We start from the raw sequence: 22,871 nt of genomic DNA on the forward strand, positions 1-22,871 counted from the left end.
TCCGTCCCCCCGCAGGCCGAGGCCTCTGCAGAACCGAAGGCGCCTGCCCGCAGCGGGGAATTGAAGCTGCTGGGGTGAGCCCGGGCTTGTTTCCCGCCTCTCCTGTTCTGCCGCGTTAGTTACGCTGCAGAGGGGCGTAATAAACAAAAAGAGTTGGGTAATTGTCCCGGCCGTGGCGGTAAATGAGGAACTGGGAATAACCAGGCGCTCCGATGTGTGGCGTTACCTTCCTTGCGCCGATGGCTGCTTTATTTCCCTTTAATTCCTGCCTTCCTCAGGGTCCCCTAAATTAGGTGTTTTAACGAACTTGACCTGGAGAGGAGTTGAGGGGATTTATTAAAACTAACGCGCTGTTGGCTGCTGGGTCCCTTGAGGAAGGGAGGCTTGGAAGTGCCTCCTCTGGCAGGGACGGAGGCTTCGGAGGTCGTGGGACCACACGCAGTTGTGCTTGGGAAGGCGTTCACCTCTCCTCTTTAAACTCAGCCAGCTGTTGAGTAGCTCAGAGCAGCGACGCTCAGCTCAGAAGTGGCTTTAATGTGACGATTAATAAAATATTATTGCTTTGAAAGGATGCGGAGGGCACGGAGACCTCATCTGTAGGAACCTGGTTTTGTAATTAAATGTAAAAGTGTCGCAGGAAAAGGAGATGAGCCCTTGTAATGTTTCTGCGTGGAGGCTGGCTAATGCTCTTCTGCTCTCTCGAGCGCTAAATGGTATGGAAAGATTAGAACAACAGATTTAATTTATAGACCGGTTAGTATCTTTGGCAGGAACTTTGGGAAAAGCGCTATCAATTAACTTCGGAGTTAGAGGCTCGCTTATATTAGAGGAAGATTGTGCTTGTTTGGTGTTTTTGGCAGACTGGCCTGTAGAGCAGAAAAAGCTTCTGCTGGGTCGGTGACCTAGATAGATAATGCTGCCGCAAAACATCTCTGTGACATGCAGGGACTTGGAAACCACGCTGCGCTGGTCACCTGCTGCCTGGGACGAGGAGAAGGCTCCTGCCCCAAGGAATTCCCACTTTGAGACACTAAATTGCAAAAATGCGTGGTTCGGGAGGTGGCTGTGTGTGTGTAGCGGCCCTCCTGGCATCTTTCTTTGCTTTGCTGGCCTCGTAGGGCTGAATTGGGTCCGTACGTTGAGGAGGGATGTAAACAACGGTAGGATTGAGTAATAAGGTATTAGGCGGTTGGAAACGCCGCAGAGGAGCGATAGTGGAGAGGCAATTTCCTGCAACTGCGGAGGAGAAAGCTCTTACAGGGAGGTGAGCGGGAGCGGGGCTAAGTGGAAAGAGGACAGGGCAGGAGAGGGGTTCTAACGTCGAGAAAAAGGAAGAAAAATGTGAGATAAGGGGGTTCAAGTGTCTACGAGGCTAATGTTTCCTGCAAGGTGAGCTCTGGGTGTGAAATCCGCGCGTGGACACCTTCTCTCTTCATTTTGCAAGTTTCGGATTGATGATAGGGGTGTATCAGTCCAGCCCGTGGTCACACACCGGGCACGCTGAACCGGCCACCCTGAGCTGCAGCAAGGGCTCGGGGCCACCTCCTTCTGGGCTCCCTTGGTGGAGCGGTTTGGGGGGCTTGCAGGGCCGTAGCCTCTTCCTACATCCACCCGGAACTGCTGGGAAAGACAGGAGTTTGGATGACCGCACTGAGCAAGATCTCTGGCGAGGAAGGAATCTCAGGAGAATATGGCTTTTCAATTGTAATCTTGTTTCATGTCGTGTATTTTCTTCCTTTTTTTTTATGACTTACGGCTATTTGCATAAAAACATCAGCTTTGTTTCTTTAGAGTTCATCTGCTCCTGCTGCTTTTGCCCTGCTTGAAGCCCCAATCTCCCCATAACAGCCCCCAGTTGTGAGACTGTGAAGGGCTCTTTGCTTCAAAAAGAGGGGAGGGAGCAGCAGGGAGTGAATGAACTCGTACGGCTCTGGTGCTGCTTAACCGGCCACGTGGACGGGGCGAAGGAAAACCTCCCGTGCTGGCCATTGTACCCCAGCTGCAGGAGACCCGAAACACCGTGGTGGAGCAGCGGCAGCATTTGTTAGTTATTATTGGGTATTTAAAAGTAGAATAATAAAGGCAGGTCGGTGAAAGGGCTGATCTGAGAGCTGGGGTTCAGACCTTGATGGAGAAATTTCAGAGTCACCCAAAGTGCTTTCTCAATGTCTCTCTCCCTGTGAAATAGGAAAAGTACGTTTCTGTTCATTGTCTTGTCTCCATAGCTTGCAAGCTTGAGGAGTCAGAGATTCCTACACTGTGCCTACGGTAAATTTGGTCTCTGGTTTCAAATAAGGTGTACAGCCGCTGGTAAAAGCCATGGGTGACCATGGTTGGTTCTTCTAATCACGTGAGTTCAACTGGCCAGGAAATTATCTGCCGCAGGAGAGCCAATGATCCAAACAAACTGTCCTCTCCACAGCTGTGGGGCATGTCTTGCTCCCCTCTGGCTGCAGCCCTCTTTGTCTTACCTAGGCACGGTGTAGCTGAGCTGAGGAATGGCCAGAAAGGCTCTGTTGGCAGTTGGTGTGGGAGACTGTGGGCAACTGGTTGATGGCCATCACAAAACCATTTGGGGAAAGTTAAGACTTGTAGCCAGCTGGAGGGAGGTGTATGAAAGCAGCTCTCTACAATTAGAGGGTGAACTTCATATAAGAACCACCCCAATGAGGAGAGGAACCAGCAATTTTGAGGTAGAAAAATGCTTGTGCTAGCTTTCCCCTTCTGTAATGGGATCAGTTATCCTTGAAATAAAGCCTGATGCTGCTTTCTTGGTAGATACGTGGTGTTGAATTAAGCCTGACCCACTGCAGCCATGATGACTGTACCTCCAAGGATGGGCATGGCTATGAAGAAAGGGTCCTGTACGTTGGTGCAGGGGATGTGGCTGAGAGCATCAGGAATGCAGACTGTGGGTCTGTGGTGGTGGACACCTTCAGCTGCTCCAGTTCTATCTCTGTGTCGTACTGGAAGAGGGACAGAGCTGGGTAACGAGGTTGCTTGTCAGGGGAGAGCTTACATTGGCGGGACTCAAGTCTGCAAAAGGTGCATCTGAAGTGGGTATGACCAAGGCTGGTAGTGTCTCTGGGATAACATACTTAAGAAGGGGAAAAAAGAACCCTGTGCAACTGCAGCCAGAGAGAGGAGTGAGAATGTGTGAGAGCAACAACTCTGCAGACACCAAGGTCAGTGAAGGAGGGGGAGGATGTGCTCCAAGTGCCAGAGCAGAGATTCCCCTGCAGAGGACCATGATGAGGCAGGCTGTCCTCCTGCAGCCCATGGAGGTTAACAGTGGAGCAGATATCCACCTGTGGTCCATGGGGGGCCCCGCACTGGAGCAGGTGGATGCCTGCAGGAGGCTGTGACCCTGTGGGGGGACTCATGCTGGAGCAGGCTCCTGGTGGGACCTATGAACTATGAACCTGTGGAGAGAGTAGCCCATGCTGGAGCAGATTTTCCAGCAGCACTTGTGACCCTGTGGGGGATCCACATTGGAGCAGGCTGTTCCTGAAGGACTGCACCCCGTGGAAGGACTTATGTTGGAGAAGTTCATGGAGAACTGTCTCCCATGGCTGGGACTCCATGCTGGAGCAGGGAAGAATGCGTCCTCCCCCCAAGGAGGAGAAGCGATAGTAACATGTGATGAACTGACCTCAATCCCCGTTCCCCGTCCCTCTGTGCCGCTCGAGGGGAGGAGGTAAAGAATTTAGGAATGAAGTTGAGCCAGGAAGAGGGGAGGGATGGGGGGAAGGTGTTTTTGAGGTTTAGTTTTGATTTTTCATGACCCTACTCTGATTGGAGTCTGTTTTGCCCGTGGTGGTAATTGCTGAGTGATCTCCCTGTTCTTATCTCTGCCTTCTGTCTTTCCTGCTTTCACAGTAAGTGCAATAAAATCATGAATCTTCTACAACGGAGGATCCAGCACCGCAGGAATTTGACTGAGGAGAATAGCTGACCTTCTGCTTGGATCGGCCTCGCCTGCTGTGGTGTTAGAGCTGCGCGTTGGGCAGGTGGAGGCAAGGCGAAGGATACGATGTTCAGCCCGAATGGTGCCAGAAGCGAGGGGTATGTCCAAGAGCTGTTCCACGAGGAAGCACAGCAGGTATGGTGGAGAGGCATTTCCCTTCATAGCCCAAGTTTCCATCTCCAGTGGTCTCTGCACCTCCTCCTGAAGTGACAAGACCACCCTTCTTTCTGCTACTTAAACCTGAAGGGATTTATTTAGAAAGGGAAAGAGGGGACTTGGCTTCCAAAGTTGCAATGGGAAAGCTGCAGTTGCCCTGGAGTTTCAGCTCTCGGTTCCAGCAGCTCTGAAATTCACTGGTGCCCCGAGCACCAGAGTCCTGTGTCTCCTCTAGAAACATAGTGTCCCGATCCCCAGATCTGTTGCAGGTGGCTGTGTGTGATGGATAGGCCATCTTAACCTCTTCTGTCAGTCCCAGTTGGTCCAGCCTGGTTCGTCATCTCACCTAAGAGACTTCTCCAGTGCGCTGAGGATCCTGCTTATCTTGGTGGGGTGTTTGGCAGGGACAGAAGTATAATGTACAGCTGCAGGCTCTGTAAAGGATCCCTTGAATGCTGTGTCTGGTTCATGTAACATCATCAACGGGGTTAATTTGCTGAGGCTGAGTAGAATTCTGTTGCTGCTTATCCTACAAGAATATAAATAGGGCATTACAGGGAACCCTCTCTTCCAGGGCCCAGGGATCCCAACAGCTCTGCTGCCCCTTCATCTTAGAGACAACTTGCAGCAAAGTGGTGTCTTAGCAGCTGTTGGTGGCCATCTCACTGCTGGTGGCTGGCTGTTGTACCACTTCTGCAGCTGGCCCGTAAAGCACGAGAGGTAAAACTGAAAGCTTTGCTTTCCTCTAGGTATCTCAAACACACACCAAGCCCTGGTGGAAGATCCAGCTGTTTGTGTGGGAGCCGGTGCTTTTTGGAACGTGGGATGGTGTCTTCACCTCCTGCATGATCAACATTTTCGGAGTGGTTCTTTTCCTGAGGACGGGATGGCTCGTGGTGAGTGAGCGCTGACTTTTTGAACGTGTGAATAGGCGTTTTCCTCCTCACCTCCTTACCTTGCGTCTCCCAGGTGTTCTGGATTCCGTGCTGCTCCTCATAGGCAGTGAGCTGGTTAATGTCCTCTGGCATTTTGTAGCATTTCAAAAAATTTCACTAACATGGAAAGCTGAAGTGGTCTTTGTTAAGTGGTTTCCTATTTTAGCTTCAGGAAAGAAATAGGAAAACACAGCAACCAACCTTGACAATGACCAGGGGCACCCTTGTGTTGTATAGTTGAGATGAAATAACAGTTTTTCAGGTAAAGCGTTTCACCACAGTTACAGCTGCTCAGCCGTCTTCCCAACCCCACTGAAGCAGGTCTCTTCCAAATATGTCTATATTGGAGTCCCCAATGTCTTGAATCGCCATCCTCAGTCAGGCAAAGTTGTCACCGCTATCAGAGGGACTTCCACTTGAAGTGGAAGTATCTCCACTTCAGTACTATCTCACCCAGGGTCAGAGCCTGGAAGAGTGTCTCTGCTCCCCTCCTGATGCACAGTGTTGTATTGTCCCTTAAAATTTCCCCTTAAAAGAAGGACAGATCCTCCAGGGACTGGTGGAATTTGAGCTTTGGGTAGAGTTTATGTCACAAGCATGAGTTCGTGTCACAGGCATGGTGGACATCTTCCAAAAGGAGCAGGAAGCCACTTGCACTTGTGTTGAAAATGGCTTTGCTGGGGGCTTTGAGGGGAGCTGCAGTTGTGGTGGTGGAAAAGTTGGGATGATCTTGCTAGCTCCCTTTTCCTCCTGATCTCGCTTCCTCCACGTCTCCTTTGAAAGCAAGTTACTGCTGGAGTGAACACAAATAAAAATAAAGCCAGTAAATAAAAGAAAAACTGAAACAGCTGGAAGCGAGCATAAAAGGGAAGGGAGGAGAAGTTGGGGTTGGCAGAGAGCTCCGCTGGCAGAGGACAGTCATGTCGAGCTGTTCGCAGAGTCAGGCTTTTGCTATAAATTTCCAGAGCCTGGGCTGGTAGAGCTTTGCAATTCCAGGGGACCCTAATCTTGCTGAAATGCTCAGGGAGGTTGTAGCTGCACTAACCCCCTCCAGCAGGAATGCATAGATAGGCATCAGTGTCTAATGGGGGCTTTTTCTTCCTACTTTCTCTTCTTGCTGTTGTTGCTGTGAGGCCAGCTTTCCTCCCTGCTCTTTGTGTTAACCCTTTCTCCTGTGGGAACCATTGGATTGCCCATTAACTAGCGGCTGCCATAGCCTGGTGCCACCAGCAGATTCTGGAAAAGCCTGAGGCTTTTGTGTATGTTTGCATGTGTGCACCTTTTTTTCTTTTTTTTTTTTTTTTTCTTTTTTTTTAATTGAAGCGTGTCATATTTATTAACCCTTTTAACCTGAGGGTAAGCTGTTGAAGAAGAAGAACTATTGTCCTTTTGAAAAACGAGTGTGGGGTTGGAGCGGGCTGTGGTGCTGACCCAGCCAGCAGCTGCCTTTATAGCAAACCTTGGCTCCGTTCCCTACTGACCAGATAAAACCCCTGTCAGCGGGATGCTGAACCAAAATTGGATTTTATGATGATAGCAACATCCTGAATATGTTTCTGTTGTTCCACAAAGAAGAGAAAAGGAAAAAAAAAAAATAAAATAAAATATATATCTGGGATTTCAACCAACCCCAAAGCTGAGAAGCGGCTTTTTAGCGCTGGTGGCAAAAAAAGCCCATCAAGGCTAGCGTGACCTCAGCAATGAGCGTTGCGGGAGCAAGGCTGGAAAGGAGGGATGTGGACACGACCTGTAATCTCAGTAAAGGCAGGAGAAGGGAAGCCAGAGGTTAAGGAAGCGCTGGGCACCGGAGGAGATTTCTGCTCGTGCCGTTGGAATCGCTGCGCGCTGGTCTGAGCGATGTGTCAGCAGGGGAAGGTGGGCTGGAGCACGGGGAAAAATTTTAACCCTGAAAAATGAATCGCGGCCACGTGCGAGAGGGTTGGAAGGTCCCGAGCTCAGAAGAGGTGCTTGAATCCTTTTGGAGGTGCTGAGCGCCATCGGTTTCTGAAAATCCGACCTAAATGGCAAACGAAACCCTCAAAAATAGGGGTGATGCTGGCTGTTAAAGCTGCCAACAGGGACCTGCAGCTGGGTTTGTTCAGGGGCTTTGGCTCCTCACCCCCAGCGGCACTATGGCTGGTGCAGCAGCTCCTCCCAGGGCCCTCCCTGTGCCCCCAGCAGCAAGGAGTTCTTTTATTCTTCCTCGGGGCTGAATCCTCTGCACAAAACTCCCCAGAGAACAGGGAGAGCGAGAGGCGCCTGCTGCTGGGCGTCCGTCCTGCGGATACGGCACAGTGTGCGCTGGTTTATAAGAGTGTGATTTATCTTCCACGCTGTGTTGCCTTTGGGGTTTTGTTCTTTGGCATCTCATTGTCTGGGAGGATCAGAGCTTTTAAAGGTAAATGTTCTGAAAAATTAAAACGTGAGCTTAATGCTGTTAATAAATCGGCTGTTGCAACTCCCAGAGGTTCAATTTTGAAACTGCTTTTTGTTATGAAAGTGGGTTTTGGGTTTGTTTTTTTTTTTTTTTTTTAAAGCGTGTCATTCTAAAACATGCAAATAGGCAGTGATCCCCTGCCCACGGTGGCTGAATCATTGTTTGACATCATTCTTTTTAAACCAGAGGACAAAATCAGTGATTCATGCAGGAGCCCAGTGACAGAGCAGAACCTGCTCACGCAAAGGTCTGTCCATCCACAGGATGAAGCAGGTCTTCAAAGGGGTGCCAATAGGAACTTTGACAATCAGTTTGGCAATTATGTTAATTAGGTAAGTAGGGGTGGGTGTGTTTTTCTTTTAATCTGTAATGACTCCAGATTCATTGATCACTAGTGACCAGAAGCAGATAGGTCCTTTTTCTCTATCAGCAGAGTTGGTGTGACTTGATCTTTATTTGATAATTATTTTTTTCTTTCCAGGGAAACACTGGCATTGTAATGGGCATGTTTCTGGTGTCCTTTGTCATCCTGGTTGCCCTGGTGACAGTCTTATCTGGAATTGGGGTGTGTGAGAAGTGCAGCATCGGAAGTGGAGGAGTCTACTCCATGATTTCTACTGTCCTTGGAGGTCAAGTAGGAGGGACCATTGGCCTCCTTTATATTTTTGGCCAGGTAATTAAAAAAAAAAAAAGTTATTTAAAGAAAATGTTGAAACTTTGCAATGCAGATACGAATCTTTTGCTTTCCTGCCATAGGAAAGCCGGCTGAACATGAGCCAGCAGTGTGCCCAGGTGGCCAAGAAGGCCAACAGCATCCTGGCCTGTATCAGGAACAGTGTGGCGAGTAGGACTCGGGAGGTGATCGTCCCCCTGTACTCGGCACTGGTGAGGCCCCACCTCGAGTACTGTGTCCAGTTTTGGGCCCCCTACCACAAAAAAGACATCGAGGTGCTGGAGCGGGTCCAGAGAAGAGCAACAAGGCTGGTGAGGGGTCTGGAGCACAAGTCTTATGAGGAGCAGCTGAGGGAACTAGGGTTATTCAGCCTGGAGAAAAGGAGGCTGAGGGGAGACCTTATCGCTCTCTACAACTACCTGAAAGGAGGGTGCAGAGAGGCGGGGGTCGGTCTCTTCTCCCAAGTCACGAGTGACAGGACTAGAGGAAATGGCCTCAAGTTGCACCAGGGGAGGTTCAGGCTGGATATTAGGAAAAATTTTTTCACTGAAAGGGTTATCAGACATTGGAATGGGCTGCCCAGGGAGGTGGTTGAAGCACCATCCCTGGAATTGTTCAAAAGACAGGTTGACGTGATGCTGGGAGACATGGTTTAGTGATGGTGTTGCATTTTGTTGTTTTGTGGGTGTTTATTTTTGTCAGTTAGGTTGATGGTTGGACAAGATGATCTTGAAGGTCCCTTCCAACCTAGAAGATTCTGTGATTCTGTGAAGTAATGCTCCCAGAAGACTTGGGGGAGATGTTATAGCATCTTTCCAGTGTCTGAAGGGTGCCTGCGAGAAAGCTGGAGAGGGACTTTTTACAAGGGCATGTAGTGATAGGATGAGGGGCAAGGGCTTCAGACTGGAAGAGAGTAGATTTAGATTGATATCAGGAAGAAATTTTTCACTGTGAGGGTGGTGAGATCCTGGAACAGGTTGCCCAGAGAAGTTGCGATGCCCCATCCCTGGAGGTGTTCAAGGCCAGGCTGGATGGGGCTTTGAGCAACCTGGTCTAGTGGGAGGTGTCCCTCCCCATGGCAGGGGGATTGGAACTAGATGATCTTTAAGGGTCCCTTCCAACCCAACCCATTCTGTGATTCTATAAGTAAAATCTGAGTAATGCTCCGGTATGCTGGACAGCATGGGAGAGCACCATGGGGAGCATTCAGCCCTGCTCTGCTCCCCAAGAACAAGCCTGTGCGTGGCCATGGGTGGCATGGGTCACAATGGTGGAGGAACTGGATATCTCAACAAGCGAACCGTGTAGGACATGCCCTCTCATCCCAAATTACCCCCATTGCCAGGACATGCCTTTGCTGGTGAGAGACTTGACTTAAACCGAAGGGGGAGAGGCCAAGGTGGCCACCTGAAGCCCAGTGAGTGGCTGTGGGCTGGCAGCTTGGCCTTGGTGTGCTCCCTGTGCCCTTAGGGACCAGGCAAGCCTTGGCTGCTTCTCCGCGGGAGCCAGCAGAAGCGGAGCTGGTATGGGAGGAGAGCTGGGCAACGGTAAGGGCAACAGCTAATTGACTTCTTGAGATCCCAAAGAAGCAGTTCTGGGTTTTCTGAAAGGCCCCAAGGAGCTGTCACGGTGGGGAAGCACTGAAATACACAAGTAGTAAACATAAAAAATGGAAAGTAGTCTCTTAAGCCTGCAGTAACTTAACCCCCTCCCCCCATAAAGATGTTATGAACGGTATAAAATGTGGTGAGCAGAGAAGCATTTTTATTGAGGTTTGTTTTTAACTGACTGGCTTGCAGCAATCTCTGAAAAACCCTTAAAAACCCTCGAACCAAAAATAATCCCCTCTTCTCCTTTCACTCCAGATTAAAAGCAAGTGTCCATAAAATGCAAACTGAATACAGTTACAAGCCAAGATATGGAAATGGGCCACACATGAGAATCCCTCCTGTCATATTTTCCGCTCTGGCTCTGCGAGCCGACCCTGTCTGGGAAAGCAATCAGGATGCAGCCTGTCCTGAGGGTCGTAAAAGCTGGGCTGCGGCTGCCCCGGCCCCTGCCTCGGCATCCCGTGGGGGCTGCGGGGTGGGAGCTGGCAGCTCGCTTAGGAACGCTTTGCCCGCTCCCGAAAGCTGATGCCTTTCCCTTCTCTTTGGCCATGTTTTCTGCCCAGCGTTCTTTGCACCAGCTGCAGGCTGCTCCCCCCACTGCAAGATGCCCGCGTAGCCTCCGTCACGAGGCGAGTTTCACTAGAAATGGGGGTATTCCCCATTCCCTGGTCTGGCTGGGGCAAGTGGGGAATGACTGGCAACATGCTGCTGATGCCCTGGGAGATGAGAGGTGGTGGCTTAGTGCCCTGGGGATGCTGCAGAGATGGGCTCCTGCTGCATCAGCCAAGGTGAGCTGAGACCCAGCTGGGCTTTGCTGTCCTCCTGGGATGTTCCAGAGGAGAGGCTTAACTAGATTGCCCTAAACGATGCAGCATGTGTCTACTAGGTCCTATGGAGACCGACACATGTTTGGTCACCGTAGCTTTAACCATGAGGCCAAGGTTTGGTGCTTTTCTTTGCAGTCTCCTTTCGTGGAGTGGTTTGCAATAAGACCTGTCTGTGCAAGCAGAGGTCTTCCAGGGTCCAATCCTAGAATCCCAAAAGCAAAGATAGTGGCAGTGCTTGTTTGGGTGTTGAAAATCGATTATATTCCTCATCCAGCAAAGTGTGTGGTTTACAAAGGCTTGTATGGGCCTGCAAAATTCAGCTTAGAACTCAGTTCTAGGTTGAGTTGGGGTTCAGTGATACTGCTTTCTGTCTATAGGGCCTTTCCTCATGTGAGAGGCAAGAGCTGCACCTTTTTTTAATGTGTTTATTGGAGTTACATTCTGTTTGGGCGTTTTTTGGCTTCAGGTCTCAAGTGCAGTTTTTGTGGGTGCCCAAAGCAGAGCTGTGCTGGCATGAGGTGGTGTCCTCTGCTAGCTCAGGAGGGATCCTCTGTAGGATGTGTGTGGTCCACTCGGTGGTGGTGTAGGCCATGCTAAACACAAATAAACAAGAATACATCCACTTATTTGGGGTCTAACTTGCACAGTCTGAGATATCTGTGGTGGAGACATTCATGGTGGGGCTACCAGCAAGGAGAGAGACTTTCAGGGTGTAGTTCCCCTGATCTCTGCTAGGTGATGTGGTGGAAGTGAATCCTTCTCTAGGATCTCCAGCTTGTAGGTGTCGAGTCCGAACAGGTGAATCTCCCCCACCTTGCTGGCTGAAAACCACATGAGAACCCACAGCTCCTGCTATGGGTCAGGTTGTCTTGAACACCCTCAATGGGGTGGTGCTGGGTTGGTCCAAGGGGGATCTACGGGGAAGGAGGGGTCTGCTCTGACTCTTGCTGGCTTGGGTGGGGGTTTTCTCCCTTCCAGTCACATGGGAGCTGTTCTGCACATCCCTCGTCCGTAGATGGGGATAGTGGGGTCAGAGGACCCAAGATCACACCACCTGTGTGTGTGCCCTGACCTGCTTTGCTGGTCAGGCCATGCACTGGAAAGGGTTGTTGCTGAAATGTCAGCTAGTGGGACCCTCTGGAGGGAAATGTCCTGGTATTTAGGCTTGCTGCCCGGCAGTGGGGTTGGAGGCTGCAGATGTCCTGTCCTGTCCTGCAGGCTCTCAGCCACCCAGGGCAGAGCGTGTCCTGCCCTGCAGCAAGACAAACAAGCAGCTTTCCCGGGAGCTCAGGGGGCAGGGCTCGCACAATGCACTCTCCTCAAAGGCGCAGGCTCAGTTCCAGCAACGAGATGGGGAGCCGGTGAGACATCAGACTTTACATCCAAACTAAACATCGAGTTAAAAATAACCCCTGGGAGGCAATGAAGGGGGAAGCAAACTGCTGTTCTTCAGGCAGGTGTTGAACTGGGACCCGTTCCTTCAGAGAAACAGAAGAAGGGAAGAAGCGTAGAGGTTGACTCATCTTTTTCTCTCTCGGAGAAGCCGGTGTGGTTTCTCCTGGAGCATTAATGGAGGGTAAATTTTAAAGCCAGTGGAAAGTTGCTGGGCTGCTGGTCCTAGTGCCCAGTCTTCTCTCTTTACCTGGGCAGTAGGTATGCTGCCCTGGCAGTGTGCTGTCTTACAGCCATAAGGTTCAGTCCCTCTAGGCCAGGGTAACATTAAAGATTGTATTGTGACAGTAAATGTATGTCCATGGGGACAGAGACCCCCCCACAAGCCTAGCAGGTGAGGCTGCAGATGGGCATCCCTTCTTCTCCCGTGGGGCACTCACAGAGCTCTGTCCTTCAGTGCGTTGCAGGTGCCATGTACATCACTGGCTTTGCGGAGTCCATCGCAGACGTCCTGAGCCTCAGCAACATCTGGGCGGTGCGTGGGATCTCCCTGGCTGTCCTGCTGGGCCTGCTGGGGATCAACCTGGCCGGGGTGAAGTGGATCATCAGGCTCCAGCTCCTGCTGCTCTTCCTGCTGGCCGTCTCGACGCTGGACTTTGTCATCGGGTCCTTTACACACCTTGATCCAGGTAAAACTGGGAGTTCATCACATTGGGGTCATGAGGCATTAATCCCTCGGGGGTTTTCTTCTTAGGTGTCCTTGTGAAGTTACACATCTGGGCAGAGGTGGAGTTCAGCACTTCCAGAGATGTCCCTGTCCTTTGCCTTTTAGAGGCAACCCGTAATTTTGCAAGGAGTAGGTATTTCCAGAGCGTGACTGAAGATGCCTCACTGATGTGGGTGTTTAACCTCAGGAATCGAGCTCTCAGTGTGTGCCTGTTATCCTTGTCTTGCCCTCGGAGGTTTCTGACAAGAGAGCGGCTGGGTTTGTGGTTGCTGTTTGTAGCCTTCTCCTGTCTGACTCTGCGTTAAGCATCGTGCCCGTGAAAATGGATGATTGTGACTTGGAGGAGATCTTCTCCCCAGAGACCCCTGAGGTCAATTAGACCCAGGCTGTGATGAGCTCTGTCACCAGCACTGGCCCTGGGCTGCACCCTGCTGGATTTGCTGCCCAGGGCCATGTTGGGGAGCCAAGGAAGGAGCTGGGTGGGTTGGGGCAGGTGACTGCTGGGGTTTCAAGGAGCTGTGGGTGCAAGTATGCCCCATCAACCTTCCCCAGCCTTGACTTCAGCCTGCACCAACAGCCCCAGCTTGGGCAAGGTAGAGGTCCGGGGCTCCCACCTGCAGCCCCACTTGCCCCCCAAACCTTCTTCCCCTCCCTCTGTCCTCATTCCAAGAGATGTTTGCAGGGAAACACATCTCAAAACTCGGGGAGTTGTGGTGGAAGGGGTCCATGAGCGCTGCAGCGGCTGCTGCAGCAATAATGAAGTGTAATTAGCTGAGTAAACAGAAGGTGTCACCTTCTTCTTGGCTTCCCCTGTGTCCAGCAGCACCTTAGGGGGTTGCAAGGGACCTGCTAAAGTCAGTTTAAAGGAAAGATCTCCAGTTTTGGTTTAGTTAGGATTCAGCTGCCAAGTCGGGTGGCAGGAGGTAAGTCACGTAGGTGTTCATAGCGCTGATGGCGTGGCTGTGTTTTCACACTGCTGTGTTATTTTGTGCTGCTGGGTACAGTGTACAAGGACGGTGGCGTGGGGGCTGAAGTTGCTGTACCAGCAGCTGCTCCTCTCTCAGAGAGAACCTTGTGGAAAGGCGATTGCGTTTTCTGTTTAGCTTGTAAGAAATGCCCCAAATGAAAGCCAGCAAAAATCTCAGCAGACACTTGGAAATGAGGACGAAGCGAGGACGGTTGTACTCAGTGTGGCGTGTTTTGCAGAGAAAGCAACTGACCTGTTCCAAACAGCTGTGTTTCATAGGAAGTTGTTTTCTAAAGGAAATGGGGAAGGGGGGGGGGGAGTTTGTATTTCTGTTGTGCTCAGAGGAGACCTTTAACATGGACATAGAGACCTTTCTAATAGTAGAGAGAAAATGAATGCTTGTGGTGATGGTAGGAAAGTGAACATGGGACCAGGAGGAGAGAGTAAGAGGAATACAAACATCAGCAGAAAACATTCCCAAGTTGAGGTCAACGTAGTCATCTTTGATTTCCTCCACTGCTGAGTACTGTCTCATTTTTTTCTAACAGAAAATAGAGAAAGGAAGGGAAGCAACGCTGTTGAACGTTGCAGATGCTGCAGGTTAGCTGTGACTGGCTAAAGAGAGGAGGGTTTCCAGGGCATGGGTTGGGCTGATGGTGGCCACATCCAAGCCCCAAACGCCAGTACCCCAGAGCACTGCTGCCCATACAGTGGGACCTGTAGCCGTAAGGCTGGCTGGGGACACCTATGGGTTTCTCTGCTTTTACAGACTGCTTCTGTGTGAGAGAACTGTTTTGAGCCCAGGCTGAATAGCTGGTTCCTCCCAAGTCCTGCATTTCCCCAGAAGGCCTCTGAGTGGTGTGTCAGCACCAATGGTGAGCGCTGGGCTTCAAGAAGGCTCCTCGCTCTGTCTTGCACGCTTTCTGCCGGGCATGGGTGGATGCTTGTCTCTTGGGTAGGGTTGTACCCATCAGCAAAATATCCCTCTGGCAAGGCAGTGCAGGAGGCTGTGGGTGGAATGTGCAGGTGTCGGTGACGCTCCATCCTTTGAGAGTTGGCTGATGGCAGTGGTGAGGTGCTGTGAATCAGAGCCCAGCACCCGAAGAAGCATTTGAGACGGCTTTGAGGTGGGCAGTTGACTGAGAAATTAATTATCCTCGGCCTTAGGCAAAATATTGCACCTTCCAGAAGTTCTTCTGTTCTTTCCTAGTGTGTTTTAGCTGCAGCTTTTCCCCATCCCGAGCACCAGCTCCCTGCAGCCATCGCGAGCGTGTGGTTGGTTTGGGTTTGGTTCAGCGACTGAGATGGGAAGGGCAGTGTGAAGGGAGAAGTGATTTTTGAGGACAGACCTGTGAGCTAGGAAGATTTCAGTTGATATCTTGCCTGGGTTGCTTCCTTGTTTATGACAGGTTTATGGGGCTTCAGTTCACAGCCTCAGGTCTCAGTCTCCGAACCTGTAAAATGGGCCTTTGTGTGATGATCCTGCCTTTCCTGCTCCTACCATGGCAGCCTTTTCCCTCACTTAGCGTTTCCAAGTGCTGCGCACATACCAGAGGACTGTGCATCTGCCAAGCAGCAGTTATTTGGATTTAAATAATCTCCAGGAATGCCTGTCCATCTTGAAGGTCTCAAACGGCTGCCTTTGTGTGGTTGCGCTGGGTGGAGTCCCCTGCTCTTCTCCCCATTCCCTCAGCTCACACCCAGGCACACACCAAATTGGATATTGTCCAAGCACTCACTCCCTTCCTGTGGTTTGCCTTTATTTTTAGTTTGAGGACGGAGCGTGTTTACACAAAAGGGGGCTTCTCAGCAGGGCTTCCCGCAGCTTTTTCTCCTTCTCTCTCTATGGCCGTGGCTTGCTCTTGCTCTGAGAGCCGGCCGGGCTCCTGCAGACCGGAGCTGGGGCTGGAGGAGCTCAGTGGCTCCAGCGGACAGGGAATACTCTGGGTCACTTCTCCAGATGCTGCTGACCCCGCTGAGGCTGCTGGCAGGGCTGCCTGCCTGCTCCCTGCCAGGCTGCGGCGTCCCTCTGCCTGGCCCTGAGGGCTTTTGCTCCTTTCCGCAGGGTGGAGGGGGGACTGGCTGATTTTTTTTGGAGTTAATCCCAAATCCTCCCCTTGGCTCCGGCTGGCATTTCCCCTGGGGATGGGTCACCGTCCCAGGCTGGGATCTTGGCCAGGGGTGGGCAGTGAGGAGAGGGGCTCTCCGTGCTGTCTGCAAACCAGCCTCGTTGAGCTGTCTCTGGCCACTCACCTTAAAATTCAGTCCCACCTCTAGAAATGGAGACCCCCATGCCCCTTCCTTGGGACAGAAAACATCCGTGTTCTCTTTCTCCCTTGGCCCAGCTTACTGGTTTCACCAAACCTAAAGCAAGTGAATTGAAATCAGGCAGCACTTGACTTCTCAACCCCCAACCAAGACTGACGGTAGCAGTGCAGGGGTGTTTTAGCTTGTGTATGTTTGTGTTTTAATTCTGGAGGTCTATGCCTCAAAATCAGCCTGAGTTATTTTGGGGGGAGCCGTGAACGTAAAGGAGAGGATGCTCCTTTCCGCGACCAGCTCCTCAGAACAGTATGTGAAACTTTTTGGCCTCTTCACGTCCAGAACGTTAGAGTCATGGAAAAAGAAGATAAGCCCGCCGTTAATGCCCACACTTTTATTTTCCTAGCATATCTCTGCTAATTTTTGTGCAGGGTGACTCCCAAATACTCCCTTTCAATTAGGCGCCTGCTTTCCTGTTTTGGCAGCGGCTCTCAGGTGCCCTGTTGAAGCAGAGCGGCTGCGGGAGCGCGTGGGGGGGGTGGTGGTTACTGGGGGGAGAGCTGGTGTTAATTTGGTTGCACTTTGTTGGGGAGATGAAAGGAATCGCGGCACGAGCAAAAGGGGCCTGACAACAGCCTCTTAAGTGCCTGGGGGGGGGGGGGGGGGAATATATTATTTTGTTGGGAATGCAATAATTGGGTCCCTTGGGCTGGGACACCCTCTGCCCCCTCTTGCTCACCTTGTGGCTCGGGTGAGCGTGGAGCCCGGCTGTGTGGGGCTGAGCCCCTCTCCTCCCGGCCGGGAAACCCGGGTAGTTCATTTCTCAGGGACACGGGGAGGCTTGAAAGGCGCGTTGCTGTCAGGGTGCTTCTGCTTGGGATTATTTTCCATGCAAACCACATCCTTCATCTCACCCGCTTGGGTTTTAGCTTCCCGAAGCTGCTCACACAGCACCCAGAAAACACATATATTATTCTCGCTTCTTCCTCCGAGGATGAGTCCTTTGGAGCATTCATCTCCCCCTCAGGCGTCCTATGGCCGAGCCAGGGGAGTTGATGTTCTCCCGTGGGTACCACTGGCGAGGAGCTGCAGGAGAGGAGCTTCGCCTGGGGCTGCTCCAGCAGAAGGGGAGCCTGCAAGTGATTTATGTATGTAAACACTCCAGTGTTGTAAAGGCCCCTCAAACGGTGCTTTGGGGGCTTTGATAGATTGAATTAATTAAATATATTCTCACATATTTAATGCAAAAGTGATCTAATCAGGGGCTTTTGCTTGGCTCTGGGTGGTTTTATTGTATTTTTGGGCACAAGGGGTGTGCCCCATTTTCATAAGAGAGGGTGCAGGAAGGATGTGTGTGTCAGAAGATGATCTGCAGCTAATCCCAGAGGCTTTATCCAGGCTGATTGCTGACTTCCTGGCCTGAGACACATCTGGAAACTGGCATCAAGTTCCAAGTAGAAATCACCGAGCGAGCGGCAGCAGAAAAAAAAACTCCCACTTTGCTACCGAACAAGGTAGATACCGTAGTGAATAAAAGCAGGAGGCTGCTAATATGCTCTTTATTTATTAAAAAACACGGGATTGCTTTCCCCAGGTTTTTCCAATTATAGCGCATTGAATGGCCCTGACATCACTCTTGAGCCGGGGCCAGCCTATTCAACAGTCTGGCGAAGACATTTATTAACTGGTTACCTGCCAATTGTCTGGGCTAGGAGCTGTGGGACAGATGTGTTTTGAAAAGTGATAACATTGTTAGGGGCCTTATTTAGATAGTGAGAGGAAAGCTACACCACTCTGTCCATGCTCTCTGAAGTAGGTATTTAAAGCAGTTTATTTAAAAAAAAAATTAAAAAAAGAAAAAAAAAAGAAAAAAAAATGAGGTTGAGACGTAACTTTGCGGCATGGTTCCACTCTGCTGCCCTGTTTGTAGGTAGGTTTTCACGGTGTTTCCTCGCTGGAGGACACCTGGGAGTAGGACTTTGTTAGCCGTCTCACCTGCTGGTGGATGCTTGGAGCGTTGGAAAAGCTGCTGCTCGCCGGGGGCTGGAGCTGGCATCCCTGTGCCTCCACTCCACCGAGGCCAGGCGGGATTTCTGAGCCCACCACCCTGAAGCATGTCCCAGGAGGTGGGTAAGGAGGAGGGGAGGAGAGCTCAGGGCCTGCAGGTCCCTGACCTCCTGCACCCGCCGGGCTGTTCTGGGGATGCCATGTGCGTCTCACCTGCTCTTAAGTATTTCCAGCAATGGATCCTCCGCTGCATCCCTGGGGACCCCACTCCAGTCGCAGCTCTCCTGAGCTAACCACCCCTTCCCGCGGCCGCAACCCACCGCTTTGGGTCTCTCGAGGACTCGGGGACCATCCCACGTCCTTCCTTTCTGTGTTAAACTATTGTGCTTGGAAGACTTCTTGTGCTCCGCTTTGGTCTTCTCTTCTCCAGGCTGCGCCATCTGAGCAGCCATGTGGGGCTTGGGAGCGAGCAGCCCCCTGCCGCGTGTGCCGAGGAGGAGGAGGAGGAGGAGGAGGAGGAGGAGGGTCCTGGCCTCCCTGGGCACTCTAAAACATGCTGCGGCACAGTGCTGTCAGGGCAGGGCTGGCCTGGCTCCATCCCTGGAGCGGGAGAGGGTTTGCTGAGGCTGTTAAAGGTTTCAACTTGCTTAATAGGTAATACTGCTCCTGATTTATACAGGGGATTTTGTACGCCGTTGGTTTAACCTTTAATTTCTTTGCTGTTTCCCTGCGAGGCGATGCTAAACTCGTCTTCCTAGAAGCTTGTAAATAAATCCTGAAGTGCCTCGGCTGGCTTTGTCCCCTGCTAGATGCTGCCTTCACGTGGGCTTTCCCCACCCGCTCCCCCCATAAAACCTCCCGTGCAGGCTCTCCGTTTAGCAGCAAGTTGTTTAATGCTAGAGACCTAATAAAACTGACTGGCTTGAGGAAGGTATATATCATCCCATAATCTCTCCATCTCTCCCTGTTGCTTTGTTTAAACTGGACAGCTTTATTTAATTGCATTGATTTTTTTTCTTTTTTTTTTTTTTTGGTGCCACTGCATAATTGTTTTCAAATGATGGGAGATATTTTACCTCCTCTTTTTTCATTCCCCTGGTGTTTAATTCCAGTCACAGTTCAGCTGTGCCCTGAATCAGCTTTCCTTATTTAAGGATTTAATTTATGAAGATAATTTCTAGATATTAGATTCTTTCTCCAGCCGCTTCACTTCTAGTTTGTGTTCTTCCCCTAGGCTAAAGAGAAAACTTTGCGTGGGACACAAGTCCTTATCTACTGCTCATCATCTCTGCTGGCTTGTGTTAACAATTTTTGGCCTTTTTTGGCTGTAGGTAAGAGATTTTAGCCTGGTTGTGCCTTCCCTGGCCTGGATGATGGCCCAGTGGTTCTTGCTGGTTTTCTTTTCTACTCGAAAGGGGAAATGAATTCATTGAAGAAATGTGATTTTGGGAGGGCAGATGTACTGTCTGATTTAAACTGAATTCAATTAATAGTTTCAAACAAACAAACAAAAAAATCCTTTTAGATGACAACATCTTGCTCAATCTTTCCAAAATCAAACACTGTTTGATTTCCAGTTTGATTTGCAGTCTGAAACTAGACTTGAAACTGTAGCTGTGTGTGTTGTATAGAGGATAATGGAGACCTCCTGAAAATAAAATCAAACTATCATTTTGGACAGAGAATCAAAAAATCAACAAACTGAGTAGTTTTCTTTTGAGATACCATTTTCATCTGCATAATGTATGCATAACTTGGAAGTACGGGATGATCTAGTCATGAGTATGGCAGAAGACTCTTGTAGACCATGGCAGAAGACTCTGTAGGCCATGGCAGGGTCCAGAGGATTATGTTACATTTTGATTAACTGCTTTCTTTTTAAAGATGGGGATTTGATCGACAGGGATTGGACTTTGTCCCAAGCAATACATGGAGCAGCTCCGTGTTAGAAAGGAGGTCACTCCAATGAGCCTGAAGGATGTGTGTCATCGCTGCTGCTGCTCAAATGCCCTTCATTTTCCTCCAATTGTTGCGCCTTGACTCAGCCTAAATTCTGATTTCTCAAGGCTGGGGCTTTTCATCGGAGAAGTTCTGTAGAGCCTCCCACAAGCAGGAACTCTGGGCATGACTTCCAAGGAATACCAGTCTATAATTAATAATAATATCCCATTGATGCAAACTATTTTCCTAGAAAAAGGGTGAAGCAAGGAACATTTTACTTCTTGTCCTCTTTGTAATGAATAAAACCATTTCCTCTGGCTGGTTTGAATACCGCTGAACAAGCCAGGTAGCAGATACCACATCAAAAAATAAAATAGTAATGGCAGGATTTTATATATTACGGCAAGTCTGGTGCTTTGCATTAAATAATGTAAAGCATAAGTGGGCTTTATAAAGTTGAAATAACCATGTTAAAGTCTCTCCCTTTTTTCTCCTAACCAAAATTTCAGATTTTCCACCTGCGGAAAATACACGTTTTTTGGCTTTTTTTTCCAAAAAATATTAAAACCCACCAACCTGTGCAGACAGAATAAGTGCCAAAGGGCTCTACTGGCTACTGCCACAGGCACATTCCTGAGTTTTCCTTTATTTAAGCGGTGCTGAGGCACTGGGCTTTTATGATGACAAGCTACTTGTGTGGGTGCTTTTGAGCTTTGTGTGTCCTCTTGTGCATGCCGATGGTTTTTCACTTCCCCATCCTCTTGAGAAGCCGAGGTGGAGATGAAGCAGGAGCATGGGAGTTGGGCAGAAATTAGTGTTTTCTCCCACTCAGCCTGGTCCCGCAGGAGCCACGACGTGGCTGGGGAGAGCTCGGGGGGAGTGTGGGCTGCTTCACGATTTGAGAGAGGTGACAGCATCCTGCAGATGAAAATTGCCCCGTTAGCTAAATAAAAACATTAGAGACTGATTTAAGCAGCTCCCTTTGTTTATTCTGCCTTTTGTGCTATTTTTAGCTGTTGGCCAGGACCCCTTATAGCAGGTCGGTTGGCTTTAGGGAGAGGAGAATGTTCATGACCTGATGGCTCTCATGGCCAGGATGCTCCGAGGTCCCCGGACCACAAGGAGATTGGGGTGGGGTGTGAGTGCATTTACCAGGGGTCAGCCTCAGACACCCCTGGGGCTTGAGTCCCTTCCTTGGGGTCTCACAGAATGGTCAGGGTTGGAAAGGACATCTGGAGATCATCTAGTCCAACCTCTCTGCCAGAGCAGGGTCACCCAGAGCAGGTTGGACAGGAATGCATCCAGGTGGGTTTTGAATACCTCCAGGGAAGGCGAATCCACAACCTCTCCGGGCAGCCTGTTCCAGTGCTCTGTTACCCTTAAAGTGAGGAAGTTTTTCCCCATGTTGAGATGGAATTTCCTGTGTTTCAGTTTGTGCCTGTTGCTCCTTGTCCTGTCCCGGGGCACCACTGAAAAGAGTCTGGCCCCATCCTCTTGACACCCACCCTTTAGATATTGATAAGCATCGATGAGGTTCCCTTTCAGTCTTCTGTTCTCCAGGCTGAACAGTCTCCAACCCTGACGAGCTGGACAGAGGGTGAGGATGTGAATACTTGGGTTTGTCCTGTATGCAAAGGACTGGTGGTCCTGAGCAGGGCCTTTTGGCAGGTTTCCTCAAACAGATCACCCTCCAGCGCTTCTGCTCTAAGCTTTCTTGCCTGCTCAAGGGTTTTCCGTGCACAAATCCCATGCTTCTCCCTGCCTCCCATAACACGGCAGAACATTGCAGTGGCTGGCATCAGACCTCTTTCCAAGAGCATCCTGCAGCAGGCCAGGCTGCAGGGCGCGCTGCCGAAACCCCGAGCAACTTGAGAAGAGGTCGCTTGCTGCGTCCGGAGACTTCGGAGAAGAGCAAGACAGGAAAATAAGACAGTGAGTGCTTCCCCTCGACAGCGCTGTCAGTCTCTGCTCTTGCTAATTTGTCTGCTCAACTCAGAAATATTTATGCAGGGGGGTGATTCATCGCCTTGCAGAAAGGTTGCTGGCAGACGTCGGTGTGATGCCTGTCTCTGTGCCGGTGCTCGAAGAAGAGGAGGTGTCCCCGCTGGTGGTGGCCAGGAGGAGCAGGTGCGGTGGAGGGTGGTTTTTGGGAGAGGGTTAATGGTGGGATCCCTCGGAGCCTGTGGCAGCAGGAAGCCGTATTGTGTGTTGACTTTAAACAGGAGGTTTGGGAGATCAGCTCTGGAGCAGAAAACAGGGGCTCGGGAGGAACAAACACTCGCTGCTTCAGAAGGGCGGCGATTTCCTTTCGGGTAAACACGTCATTAATCTCAGGGAGCACATTCTTTTCCATCAAAAGATAAGGGATTCGAGTTGCCTTTCTCAGGGCTTGGCCTTTTTAGATTGTTTTAACTGTGGCTTTCACTCCTTCAATTACAGACTTTACATAATCTCTCATTTTGGGTTTGACGGGCTTATTATGGGTACAGAGAAGGTCTTGGGCAAGGGAACTCCTTTCCTTCTTTCTTCAGAATTGCTCTGATCCTTCTCCCCTCCGCCGCCCTCTTGCCAAATGTTTTTTTTTCACTAAAACGTGTCTGGTTTTTGCTACTTGCAGCTCTGACGAATTTGGAACGTAAGTGTGCTGTTTGTCCTGATTTATGAAACCATCTCCCTAGTGCTAACAATAAAATAGGAGCTTATTTGTGCACCGCGAATGGAAAAACTGCAGTGGGCTCCTCTCCCTGCCCTGGGCTGCCTCTTGCTGCTCAACTTGACTTTGGTGTTTTTGAGGACACTGCTTTCCATGGCCAGCGGGGCACGGGGAGATGTGCTTAATTTCCAGCGGGCACCCTCCTGCTGTGTGGGGAGACAGCAGTCATTCCTGCTGCCTGTGGCTCGGGCTCTGCAATCGCTCTGAGCTCTTTTTATAGTAAATGTGTTTAACTGGGATTTAGGGATGAAATTACA

The 22,871-nt window shown here is 50.4% G+C and overlaps 1 protein-coding gene across 2 annotated transcripts in view; it reads left to right on the plus strand.

The window, feature by feature from the left end:
• The first annotated feature begins 3,879 nt into the window (after positions 1-3,879).
• Positions 3,880-22,871, plus strand: part of SLC12A8 (solute carrier family 12 member 8) — a 52,858-nt gene continuing 33,866 nt past the window's right edge. For both annotated transcript variants that reach the window (XM_074145345.1, XM_074145344.1), the window contains exons 1-4: positions 3,880-4,102; positions 4,873-5,019; positions 7,977-8,168; positions 12,455-12,686. In XM_074145345.1, coding sequence (XP_074001446.1) covers positions 4,034-4,102; positions 4,873-5,019; positions 7,977-8,168; positions 12,455-12,686 — 640 coding nt within the window. In that variant the 5' untranslated portion in view covers positions 3,880-4,033. The remainder of the gene's footprint in view (positions 4,103-4,872; positions 5,020-7,976; positions 8,169-12,454; positions 12,687-22,871) is intronic.

This window comes from Numenius arquata, chromosome 3 (genome assembly GCF_964106895.1).
Source record: "Numenius arquata chromosome 3, bNumArq3.hap1.1, whole genome shotgun sequence".
Classification (NCBI taxonomy): domain Eukaryota; kingdom Metazoa; phylum Chordata; class Aves; order Charadriiformes; family Scolopacidae; genus Numenius; species Numenius arquata.